General features: G+C 42.9%; 1 protein-coding gene across 1 annotated transcript in view; it reads right to left on the reverse strand.

The window, feature by feature from the left end:
* Positions 1-13,061, reverse strand: part of EPHX2 (epoxide hydrolase 2) — a 422,238-nt gene that overhangs the window by 269,090 nt on the left and 140,087 nt on the right. Inside the window, exon 12 of the mRNA XM_053709506.1 lies at positions 5,695-5,806. Coding sequence (XP_053565481.1) covers positions 5,695-5,806 — 112 coding nt within the window. The remainder of the gene's footprint in view (positions 1-5,694; positions 5,807-13,061) is intronic.

Below are 13,061 nucleotides of genomic sequence, written 5' to 3' on the forward strand. Positions count from 1 at the left end.
CAAAGGTACTGGAATTTCCTTCCAGGAAAATTCCCCATCCAATGTCATAAGGTTCATTCCAATGACAATAGAATGAAAACTTCATAAATATAATACCATAAATATAATACCATAATAATTCCCGAAATCTGTAAATCATCTCGACCACACCAGGAAAACTTACAGAGATAACCATCAAGGCTGCAGCCCTCAATAGTTCCTACACAGCGTACTCTTCTCCCAAGGGAGCTGTGATGAAAGACACATTCTCTCTGTGACCGGAGATCCGGTACTGAAAAGAGCGACACGGGGGAGGCAATCTTCTGAGGACCCCAAAACTATAAAAGAACGATAAGCTGAACTGTCCTCATGAAGCTCTCACAAGAGGGACTGCGCTACCAGTACTTAGCAAAGGCACAAACTCTACAGAGAATAGTGTGCAGTAGGCCAGGAGAGCACACAAGGCCCAACGGCATAGACAATAATGAGCGTGCTAACCACGTGGCGGGAAAGACTTAATCTCACCCTCTGCTGATTCATTAACAAATACAGAGTTAACCCCCTACTTGGTGATCATATGACTGAACCCCTAGGAATTAAACACTGAATATGGACCCCCTCTAAGCGGAGCTAACACAGCTCCTTTGACATACAGCCCATAAAGGCAGGCTACAAGTCCTGTGTAAATGAAAATGTACCTTCGAGTGGGTAGTATAAGATTGTGCACACTGTAAAAACATAACTTAACCCACAAGTTTACCATCAAACAGAATCGTCAATATGGGTTCCCTGATGTGTGGGAGAATGTTGCTCACTGCAGACTAAACGTAACCCACAAATATTCTATATGGAGTCCCTTACAGGCAGCCTACTAGGCCCTTATAAATGTTTATGTAACTGACGGGTAAAGGGGATAAAAAAGATAAAAAACATTCACTGACTATAAAGGTGGGCGAGTCAGTACTAACAGCCCCTGTCCTGAGGTTCCAAGTGTAGCTCAGAACTGCTCTCAAGTGTAGCAGGAGGAAAAAGCCAAACCCTTGTTGTGCCAGGGGTCAGTTATAACCCTTTGCTGGATCGCCATAGGCAATTTGGCTACAAACTCAGCGTGTCGGCTGATTCTAAGGAAATTTCACTCACACACTGTCCCAGAATAAAAGAGCGGTGGGCTGCGGCGTTAGGCCCTCATGTTTTGCCCGGGAAGCTGCCTTCGTGAAGTAAGTCGCTACTGAACTACTAGGGAACACCTCAGCCCCTGGATTATCAGATCTGTCACTAACTCCCACCCCGGGGAGAATCTGGGTAACACTGAGCCTCTATCCCCTCCGATAGCAGTCCTAGGTCCATTAGTGTCTCCCAGGATCTGCCTTGTGCTACCAGGGAAAATAAAAGATCCCAGAAGTCAGGCGACAGGCCATTTTATGTAGCAGGGGAGGAATGGGACTTACCCTCAGAGGTCTTCAGCCATGGTGCACTCACAGCTCTTCCAGGTCTGACAGCAAGGCAGTGAAGCAAACACTAGATGTTTGGAGGGGGGTTAGAATAAAGTATTGGAAGGAGGCATCCAGAGTCTAGCTTTCACCAAAACGCTTACTAAGAGAATTACATGGCTACTAAACATACCCCTGTCCTTTCTTGCAGGAAACAATCAATTAAAGGGACAGTCAAGTAAAAAAAACTTTCATGATTTAAATAGGGCATGTAATTTTAAACAACTTTCCAATTTACTTTTATTACCAATTTTGCTTTGTTCTCTTGGTATTCTTAGTTGAAAGCTAACTATAGGAGGTATATATGCTAATTTCTTAGACCTTGAAGGCCACCTCTAATCTGAATGCATTTTGACAGTTTTTCACCACTAAAGGGCGTTAGTTCATGTGTTTCATAAAGATAACATTGAGCTCAAGCACGTGAAGCTCCTAAGAGCAAGCACTGATTGGCTAAAAATGCAAGTCTGTCAAAAGAACTGAAATAAGGGGGCAGTTTGCAGAGCTAGAGATACAAGGTAATCACAAAGGTAAAAAGTATATTATTATAACTGTGTTGGTTATGCAAAATTGGGGAATGGGTAAAAAACAGAATTTATGCTTACCTGATAAATTACTTTCTCCAACGCTGTGTCCGGTCCACGGCGTCATCCATTACTTGTGGGATATTCTCCTCCCCTACAGGGAAAGGCAAGGAGAGCACACAGCAGAGCTGTCCATATAGCTCCCCCTCTAGCTCCGCCCCCCAGTCATTCGACCGACGGTTAGGAGAAAAAGGAGAAACTATAGGGTGCCGTGGTGACTGTAGTGTATAAAGACAAAAAAAATTTCAACCTGATTAGGAAAACCAGGGCGGGCCGTGGACCGGACACACCGTTGGAGAAAGTAATTTATCAAGTAAGCATAAATTCTGTTTTCTCCAACATTGGTGTGTCCGGTCCACGGCGTCATCCATTACTTGTGGGAACCAATACCAAAGCTTTAGGACACGGATGAAGGGAGGGAGCAAATCAGGTTACCTAAATGGAAGGCACCACGGCTTGCAAAACCTTTCTCCCAAAAATAGCCTCCGAAGAAGCATAAGTATCAAATTTGTAGAATTTGGCAAAAGTGTGCAGAGAATACCAAGTCGCTGCCTTACATATCTGATCAACAGAAGCCTCGTTCTTGTAGGCCCATGTGGAAGCCACAGCCCTAGTAGAGTGAGCTGTGATTCGGTCAGGAGGCTGTCGTCCGGCAGTCTCATAGGCCAATCGGATAATGCTTTTTAGCCAGAAAGAGAGAGAGGTAGCAGTAGCTTTTTGCTCTCTCCTCTTACCAGAGTAAACAACAAACAAAGATGAGGTTTGTTTAAAATCTTTTGTTGCTTCTAAATAGAACTTTAAAGCACGAACAACATCTAAATTGTGTAATAAACGTTCCTTCTTTGAAACTGGTTTCGGACACAGAGAAGGAACAACTATTTCCTGGTTAATATTCTTGTTGGAAACAACTTTTGGAAGAAAACCAGGCTTAGTACGCAAAACAACCTTATCTGAATGGAAAACCAGATAGGGTGGATTACACTGCAAAGCAGATAATTCAGAAACTCTTCTAGCAGAAGAAATAGCACCCAAAAACAGTACTTTCCAAGATAATAACTTAATATTTATGGAATGTAAAGGTTCAAACGGAACCCCTTGAAGAACTGAAAGAACTAAATTTAGACTCCAAGGAGGAGTCATGGTTCTGTAAACAGGCTTGATTCTAACCAAAGCCTGAACAAAAGCTTGTACATCTGGCACAGCTGCCAGTCGTTTGTGTAACAAGACAGATAAAGCAGAAATCTGTCCCTTTAGAGAACTAGCGGACAACCCTTTATCCAAACCTTCTTGGAGAAAGGAGAGAATCCTTGGAATTTTTATTTTACTCCAGGAGAATCCCTTGGATTCACACCAACAGATATATTTACGCCATATTTTATGGTAAATCTTTCTAGTCACAGGTTTTCTGGCTTGGACCAGAGTATCTATCACAGAATTCGAAAATCCACGTTTGGATAAAATCAAGCGTTCAATTTCCAAGCAGTCAGCTGCAGAGAAACTAGATTTGGATGCTCGAATGGACCTTGTACTAGAAGATCCTGTCTCAAAGGTAGCTTCCATGGTGGAGCCGATGACATATTCACCAGGTCTGCATACCAAGTCCTGCGTGGCCACGCAGGAGCTATCAGAATCACCGAGGCCTTTTCCTGTTTGATCCTGGCTATGAGCCTGGGAAGGAGAGGAAACGGTGGAAACACATACGCTAGGTTGAACGACCAAGGCGCCACTAATGCATCCACTAGAATCGCCTTGGGATCCCTGGATCTGGACCCGTAACAAGGAATCTTTAAGTTCTGACGGGACGCCATTAGATCCATGTCTGGAATGCCCCATAATTGGGTTAACTGAGCAAAGACCTCCGGGTGGAGTTCCCACTCCCCCGGATGGAAAGTCTGATGACTCAAATAGTCCGCCTCCCAGTTGTCTACTCCTGGGATGTGAATAGCAGATAGATGGCAGGAGTGATTCTCTGCCCATTGGATGATCTTGGTTACTTCCTTCATCGCTAGGGAATTCTTTGTTCCCCCTGATGATTGATGTACGCAACAGTCGTTATGTTGTCCGACTGAAATCTTATGAACCTGGCTTTCGCTAGCTGAGGTCAAGCCAGGAGCGCATTGAATATTGCTCTTAGTTCCAAAATGTTTATCGGGAGAAGCGACTCTTCCCGAGACCATAGGCCCTGAGCTTTCAGGGAGTCCCAGACCGCGCCCCACCCCAAGAGGCTGGCGTCGGTCGTGACAATGACCCACTCCGGTCTGCGGAAACTCATTCCCTGAGACAGGTGATCCTGGGTCAACCACCAGAGAAGTGAGTCCCTGGTTACCTGGTCTACTTGAATTTGGGGAGACAAGTCTGTATAGTCCCCATTCCACTGATTGAGCATGCACAGCTGTAATGGTCTTAGATGAATTCGAGCAAAAGGAACCACGTCCATTGCTGCGACCATTAGTCCTATTACTTCCATGCACCGAGCTATGGAGGGTTGAGGAATAGAATGAAGAACTCGACAAGCGTTTAGAAGCTTTAACTTTCTGACTTCTGTCAGGAAGATCTTCATTTCCATAGAATCTATTATTGTTCCCAGAAACGGAACCCTTGTGGACGGTGACAGTGAACTCATTTCTATGTTCACCTTCCACCCGTGAGATCTGAGAAAAGCCAACACAATGTCTGTGTGGGCCCTCGCTTTGGAAAGAGACGACGCTTGGATTAGGATGTCGTCTAGATAAGGTGCTACAGCGATGCCCCTCGGCCTTAGGACCGCTAGAAGGGACCCTAGCACCTTTGCTAAAATCATATTCCTCTTAACAGAAATCTTCATCACTTTTCTGTTGTAGAGTAAATAGTACAAGCCAGCACTATTTTAAAATAACAAACTCTTGATAGAAGATATAAAAAACTACAACTAACACCACAAACTCCTCACCATCCCCGAGGAGATGCTACTTGTTCAGAGCGGCAAGGAGAATGACTGGGGGGCGGAGCTAGAGGGGGAGCTATATGGACAGCTCTGCTGTGTGCTCACCTTGCCTTTCCCTGTAGGGGAGGAGAATATCCCACAAGTAATGGATGACGCCGTGGACCGGACACACCAATGTTGGAGAAAAGGGATTATCTACCTTTTTAAACAACAAAAATTCTGGTCTTTACTGTCCCTTTAAGGAACATATAATTCAATCTTCAACAGAGCAGTTTTCTCTGACTACCTTTTAGTAGACGAGGCAAAGAATTACTGGGAAAGTGGGAGGGATACTTACAGCTTTGCCTGGGGTGTCTTTGCCTCCTCCTAGTGGCCAGGTATTGTATTCCCAACAGTAATGAATGAATTTGTGGACTCTCACTGCCATTAGAAAGAAATTCATATTTTCATGTCAGGTTAGCGCACTTGAGAATATGGGATCGGGTTTGCGCGCAAGTAGGGTGTTGTTTTTTTTTCTCCATTGACATATGTGGGAATAAGTTTGAAGCTAATCTTTTTTTGTGCATCGGGTTAGCGCGTGAGCAAAAACTTTTTATTTTCAAATTGTAATACAAGAGCTACCCGACTCAAGCAAAGCTTACTTCTAGCAGAGTTAACTAGATTTTATTGGCATTCTGTTTACTATTAAATATTAAAACCATGTGGCTGTGTTAATACTTACTGGCTCTTGAAAATATAGTTGATAGTCAAAGATGGGGTTGGATTTTATTCTCTCCAGTGCATTGTTGTCAGGATCAGCTACAAAGAATGGAGTATTCAGCGAAGCCACAGCACTAAAAATTTAAATAACAGAATTTATATTTACCTGATAAATTCCTTTCTCCTACGGTGTGTCCGGTCCACGGCTTCATCCTTACTTGTGGGATATTCTCTTCCCCTACAGGAAGTGGCAAAGAGAACACACAGCAGAGCTGTCCATATAGCTCCCCTTAGGCTCCGCCCCCCCAGTCATTCGACCGACGGTTAGGAGAAAAAGGAGAACCATAGGGTGCAGTGGTGACTGTAGTTTGGAAAAATAAATTTAAACCTGACTAAATGCCAGGGTGGGCCGTGGACAGGACACACCGTAGGTAAATATAAATTCTGTTTTCTCCTACATTGGTGTGTCCGGTCCACGGCTTCATCCTTACTTGTGGGAACCAATACCAAAGCTTTAGGACACGGATGAAGGGGGGGAACAAGTCAGGTAACCTAAACGGAAGGCACCACTGCTTGTAAAACATTTCTCCCAAAAATAGCCTCCGAAGAAGCAAAAGTATCGAATTTGTAAAATGTAGTGAATGTATGCAGTGAAGACCAAGTCGCTGCCTTACAAATCTGTTCAACAGAAGCCTCATTCTTGAAAGCCCATGTGGAAGCCACAGCCCTGGTGGAATGAGCTGTAATTCGTTCAGGAGGCTGCTGTCCAGCAGTCTCATAAGCCAATCTGATGATGCTCTTTAGCCAGAAGGAAAGAGAGGTAGCAGTCGCTTTTTGACCTCTCCTCTTACCAGAATAGACAACAAACAAGGATGATGTTTGTCTGAAATCTTTAGTTGCTTGTAAATAGAACTTTAAAGCACGAACCACATCAAGATTGTGTAACAGTCGTTCCTTCTTAGAAGCTGGATCAGTACACAGAGAAGGAACAATAATTTCCTGGTTAATATTCTTATTAGAAACAACTTTTGGAAGAAAACCAGGTTTGGTACGCAAAACAACCTTATCTGCATGGAACACCAGATAAGGTGAATTACACTGCAAAGCAGACAATTCAGACACTCTTCTAGCAGAAGAAATAGCAGATATCTGTCCTTTTAAATAACTAGCTGATAGACCTTTCTCCAATCCTTCTTGGAGAAAGGATAGTATCCTTGGAATGTTAATCTTACTCCATGAGTAATCCTTGGACTCACACCAGCAAAGATATTTCCACCATATCTTATGGTAAATCTTCCTGGTGACAGGCTTTCTAGCCTGGATCAGAGTATCTATGACTGATTCCGAAAAGCCATGCTTCACTAGAATCAAGTGTTCAATCTCCAAGCAGTCAGTTGCGGAGAAACTAGGTTTGGATGTTCGAATGGACCTTGAGTTAGAAGGTCCTGCCTCAAAGGTAGCTTCCATGGTGGAACCGATGACATATTAACCAGGTCTGCATACAAAGTCCTGCATGGCCACGCAGGAGCTATCAGAATTACCGAAGCCTTCTCCTGTTTGATCCTGGCTACTAGCCGGGGGAGAAGAAGAAACGTTGGAAAGACATAAGCTAGATTGAACGACCAAGGCGCCACTAAGGCATCTACTAATGTCGCTTTGGGATCCCTGGACCTTGACCCGTAACGTGGAACTTTGAAGTTCTGACGTGACGCCATCAGATCCAGATCTGGAATGCCCCATCGTTGAGTTAACTGGGCAAAAACCTCCGGGTGAAATTCCCACTCCCCCAGATGGAAAGTCTGACGACTCAGATAATCCGCTTCCCAGTTGTCCACACCTGGGATGTGAATTGCTGATAGAATGGCAGGAGTGATCCTCCGCCCATTTTATGATCTTGGATACCTCCCTCATCGCCAGGGAACTCCTTGTTCCCCCCTAATGATTGATGTACGCTACAGTCGTCATGTTGTCCGACTGAAATCTAATGAATTTGGCCTCCGCTAGTTGAGGCCACGCCTGGAGCGCATTGAATATCGCTCTCAATTCCAAAATGTTTATCGGAAGAAGAGATTCTTCCCGAGACCATAGACCCTGAGCTTTCAGGGACTCCCAGACCGCACCCCAGCCCAAGAGGCTGGCGTCGGTCGTGACAATGATCCACTTCGGTCTGCGGAAACTCGTTCCCTGAGACAGGTGATCCTGATCCAACCACCAGAGGAGTGAGTCTCTGGCTATCTGGTCCATTTGTATTTGGGGAGACAAATCTGCATAATCTCCATTCCATTGTTTGAGCATGCACAGTTGCAATGGTCTTAAATGAATTCGAGCAAAAGGAACCACGTCCATTGCCGCAACCATTAGTCCTATTACCTCCATGCACTGAGCTATGGAGGGTTCTGGAATGGAGTGAAGAACTCGGCAGGTGTTCAAAAGTTTTAACTTCCTGACCTCCGTCAGAAAAATTTTCATTTCTACCGAGTCTATTATTGTACCCAGAAAGGGAACCCTTGTGAACGGGGACAGAGAACTCTTTTCTATGTTAACCTTCTACCCGTGAGACCTTAGAAAGGCTAGAACAATGTCCGTATGAGCCTTTGCCTTGTGAAAGGACGACCCTAGAATTAAAATGTCGTCTAGATAAGGTGCTACTGCAATGCCCCTTGGTCTTAGTACCGCTAGAAGGGAACCTAGCACCTTTGTGAAAATTCTGGGAGCAGTGGCGAATCCGAAGGGAAGAGCCACAAACTGGTAATGCTTGTCCAGAAAGGCGAACCTTAGAAACTGATGGTGATCTTTGTGGATAGGAATATGCAGGTACGCATCCTTTAAGTCCACGGTAGTCATATATTGACCCTCCTGGATCATTGGTAGAATTGTCCGAATGGTTTCCATTTTGAATGATGGAACTCTGAGGAACTTGTTTAGTATTTTTAAATCCAGAATTGGCCTGAAAGTTCCTTCCTTTTTGGGAACTACAAACAGGTTTGAGTAAAAACCCCTCCCTTGTTCTAGCATCGGAACTGGGTGTATCACTCCCATCTTTAAAAGGACTTCTACGCAATGTAAGAATGCCTGTCTCTTTATCTGGTCTAAAGATAAGCGAGACATGTGGAACCTTCCCTTTGGGGGAGAGTCTTCTGAATTCTAGAAGGTACCCCTGAGAGACAATTTCTAGTGCCCAGGGGTCCGGAACATCTCTTGCCCAAGCCTGAGCAAAGAGAGAAAGTCTGCCCCCTACTAGATCCGGTCCCGGATCGGGGGCTAATCTTTCATGCTGTCTTGGTAGCAGCAGCAGGCTTCTTGGCCTGTTTACCTTTGTTCCAGCCATTCAATGGTTTCCATGCTGGTTTGGGCTGGGATGCGTTACCCTCCTGCTTAGTGGCTGAAGAGGTAGCAGCTGGTCCGTTCCTGAAATTGCGAAAGGAACGAAAATTAGACTTGTTTTTAGTCTTGAAAGGCCTATCTTGTGGGAGGGCATGGCCCTTTCCCCCAGTGATATCCGAAATAATTTCTTTCAACTCTGGCCCGAATAGGGTCTTACCCTTGAAAGGAATGTTAAGCAATTTTGTTTTGGACGACACATCCGCCGACCAAGATTTTAGCCAAAGCGCTCTGCGCGCCATGATTGCAAAACTTGAATTTTTCGCCGCCAATTTAGCTAACTGAAAAGCGGCATCTGTAATGAAGGCATTAGCCAGCTTCAGAGCGTGAATTCTGTCCATGACTTCATCATAAGAAGTCTCCTTCTGGAGCGAGTTTTCTAATTCTTCAAACCAAAAAGACGCTGCCGTGGTTACAGGAATAATGCAAGAAATTGGTTGAAGAAGAAAACATTGTTGAACAAAAATTTTCTTAAGCAAACCTTCTAATTTTTTTATCCATAGGATCTTTGAAAGTGCAACTATCTTCTATCGGTATAGTCTCGCGTTTAGCTAGTGTTGAAACTGCTCCCTCTACCTTAGGGACCGTCTGCCACGCGTCCTTTCTGGGGTCAACAATGGGGAACATTTTCTTAAATATAGGGGGGGAACAAAAGGTACACCTGGTCTCTCCCATTCCCTAGTCACTATATCCGCCACCCTCTTGGGTATCGGAAACGCATAAGTGTGTACTGGGACCTCTAAGAATCTGTCCATTTTACACAATTTTTCTGGAACCACCAAAGGTTCACAATCATCAAGTGTAGCTAGGACCTCCTTAAGTAGGGCGCGGAGGTGTTCTAGCTTAAATTTAAATGCTATGGTATCAGGCTCTGCCTGCTGAGAAACTTTCCCTGTGTCAGAAATTTCCCCCTCAGACAGGCCCTCCCTCACCGCCAAATCAGATTGATGTGAGGGCACTACAGATAAATTATCCTCTGCGTCTGCTTGCTCATTCTCTGTATTTAAAAACTGAGCAATCACGCTTCCTAGTAAAGGCTGGCAGTTTAGATAAAAATGCTGAAAGAGAGTTATCCATTACTGTCGCTAACTGTTGCATGGTAATCATCATTGGTACGCTAGATGTACTGGGCAACGCTGGCGCGGGCATAGCTGGTATTGACACAGAAGGAGAGAATAGCGAGCTATCTTCACTACCTTCAGCTAAAGAATCATCTTGGGCTATATTTTTAAATGTGAAAGAATGTTCCTTAAGCTGCTTGGACGCTATGGCACACTTCACACATAAATTTAATGGGGAAACCACCTTGGACTTTGAACATACAGAACATAGGCTATCTGAAGGATCAGACATGTTTGACAAACTTTAACAGAACTTCAATGCAATAAAAATTATTTTTTACAAAAACGTTACTGTCTCTTTAAATAATAAAAATGCACACTTTATTATTGAAACATCAAAAAACCATTAAATACACATCCGATTTTAATGAAATTTTCACCACAGTGTCTTAATGCATTGAAAAGATTGCACACAAATTTTCAGACCAATTAACCCCTCAGTGCCCAAAACGGAGCTAATAACAGTTATTAACAGGTTAACACAGTACAATCCCCTGCTACAGCTTCCACTGTAACCTTTACTTCCTAAGGGATAAATTTGGTAGCAAATAAACCTGTCTGGAGTCCTTTTCTGAGCCTCTGGACTCCCCACATGAAACTGCATGAACTGCCTAGTCAAAAAATGCTGCACAATTGAGACTTGAAAATGAGGTTTCCTTCCTCTTCATTTCAGAGTGGAGGGGCCTTTCTGACTAGAATAGGTGTCTAACCAAGTGCCAGGCGCAAATTAAACCCCAAAAGTGTTTTAAGTTTGAAAAAAACACCTTATTTATTGCCAAAAATATGCTTAAAAGCAATCAATAAAGCCCACAATTAGTGTCAACCAGCATAGAGCCCTTAATATAAGCCATCTATTTATACTGTAAGGAAAATGGCTTACCTATCCCAGAGGGATTTTCTGACAGTCTTCTAGCATTACATGGTCTTGTTAGAAAGATTACTGATCATACCTGAAGCAGATAAGCCTGCAAACTGTTCCCCCCAACTAATGTTCTCTGGTTTCAACAGTCCTGCGTGGGAACAGCAATGGATTTTAGTTACTGGTGCTAAAATCATATTCCTCTTAGCAGAAATCTTCATCACTTTCTGCTGCAGAGTAAATAGTACAAGCCAGCACTATTTTAAAATAACAAACTCTTGATAGAAGAAATAAAAACTACAAATAAACATCACATACTCTTCACCACCTCCGTGGAGGTGCTACTAGTTAGAGCGGCAAAGAGAATGACTGGGGGGGCGGAGCCTAAGGGGAGCTATATGGACAGCTCTGCTGTGTGTTCTCTTTGCCACTTCCTGTAGGGGAAGAGAATATCCCACAAGTAAGGATGAAGCCGTGGACCGGACACACCAATGTAGGAGAAATATAGTATGTTATTTTAATTTTTATATTTACTGTATAACCTATATACAAACATCTTAAAGGCATTCATTTCTATAGCAAATGTACACAAAGATTACATTATCATTTTCTGATGTAATGCTTTATTTTAAAAAAATTAGTTGTGGAAATCTGTAATGAGATGCTGCTTTATGAACAGAGCTTCCTCATTTCTTGAACTTGAGTTTCAAACCGAAAAATGTAAGTGTTCACAGATTTTACTGTTCAAATGTGTAATTTAAAGGTCAATCAAAAATTCAGAAATATAATGGCGCTACTTTAGTCTGGTTTAATAGTTTTAAACGCAATCTCAAAAACAGTCAATATATTTCAAATTATGTTCTAGAAAATAGTTGCACTTAAGTCACTTGCTGCTGTGGGGAAATGTATAAGCTCTGTGGTTGATACCCAAAGATTAGATCAAAAATGCAAGCAAAAGATCCCAGCACATCTGACTTAAAAGTAGATTTACTGCAACTCACAAGATAGTAATTGTCATGAGGTACATAACGGGCGTCGGGTAATAGTTTATATGCTCCTTATACCAGTGTTTTCTAGCATTTTCAAGTACCCCAGAGGTATACACAGAGCTAAATGCAGCAGTTATCACAACGATTGTAGGTTTCTTCAAAAAACTTGTTTGCAAAAATAAACATATTCCCTTAATACTTCTAATTAGTATAGAAGTGTTAACCTACCAATTTCAAATTATACTATTTGTGTACTATTTACAAATAGTAAAAAACATGCCAATTTCAGGTGAAATATTAAACCATATTTTCAATATTTTGAACCTTTTCAGCATGTCCGCAAACCATTTATAAAAGCACTCACTGATGTGATCACTATGCTGATCCTGAAACCAGGTGGATGTCAATAGTGAAGAGCTACAGTCTATTGTTGTTTTAACCACACATACGGCCAGATAACAAGTGGCACGATTTTTAGAGGTTTAGCTTGCACGGAAACACCACTGGAAGTAAACTTTTAATGTGCGCGGGTAAGCAAGCATATTACAAGTTCAAAGTAAATTATTTGCGGGCGAGTCAGACAGTGTGACCGCTTTAACTACTTCCCCCATAGACTTTTATGGAGCACACTCAAAAAAAAAACAAAAAAACAGAATTTTTGCTTACCTGATAAATTTCTTTCTCTTGTGATGTATCGAGTCCAAGGATTCATCCATACTTGTGGGATATTCTCCTTCCTAACAGGAAGCACCTAACAGGAGCACCCACAGCATAGCTGTCTATATAGTTCCTCCCTTAGCTCCACCCCCCAAGTCATTCGACCGAAGGCTAGGAAGAAAAAGGAGAAACTATAGGGTGCAGAGGTGACTGAAGTTTTTAAAATAAAAATATACTACCTGTCTTAAACAGACAGGGTGGGCCGTGGACTCGATACATCACAAGAGAAAGAAATTTATCAGGTAAGCATAAATTCTCATTTCTCTTGTAAGATGTATCGAGTCCACGGATTCATCCATACTTGTGGGATACCAATACCAAA

The sequence above is a fragment of the Bombina bombina genome, chromosome 4 (genome assembly GCF_027579735.1).
Source record: "Bombina bombina isolate aBomBom1 chromosome 4, aBomBom1.pri, whole genome shotgun sequence".
Classification (NCBI taxonomy): domain Eukaryota; kingdom Metazoa; phylum Chordata; class Amphibia; order Anura; family Bombinatoridae; genus Bombina; species Bombina bombina.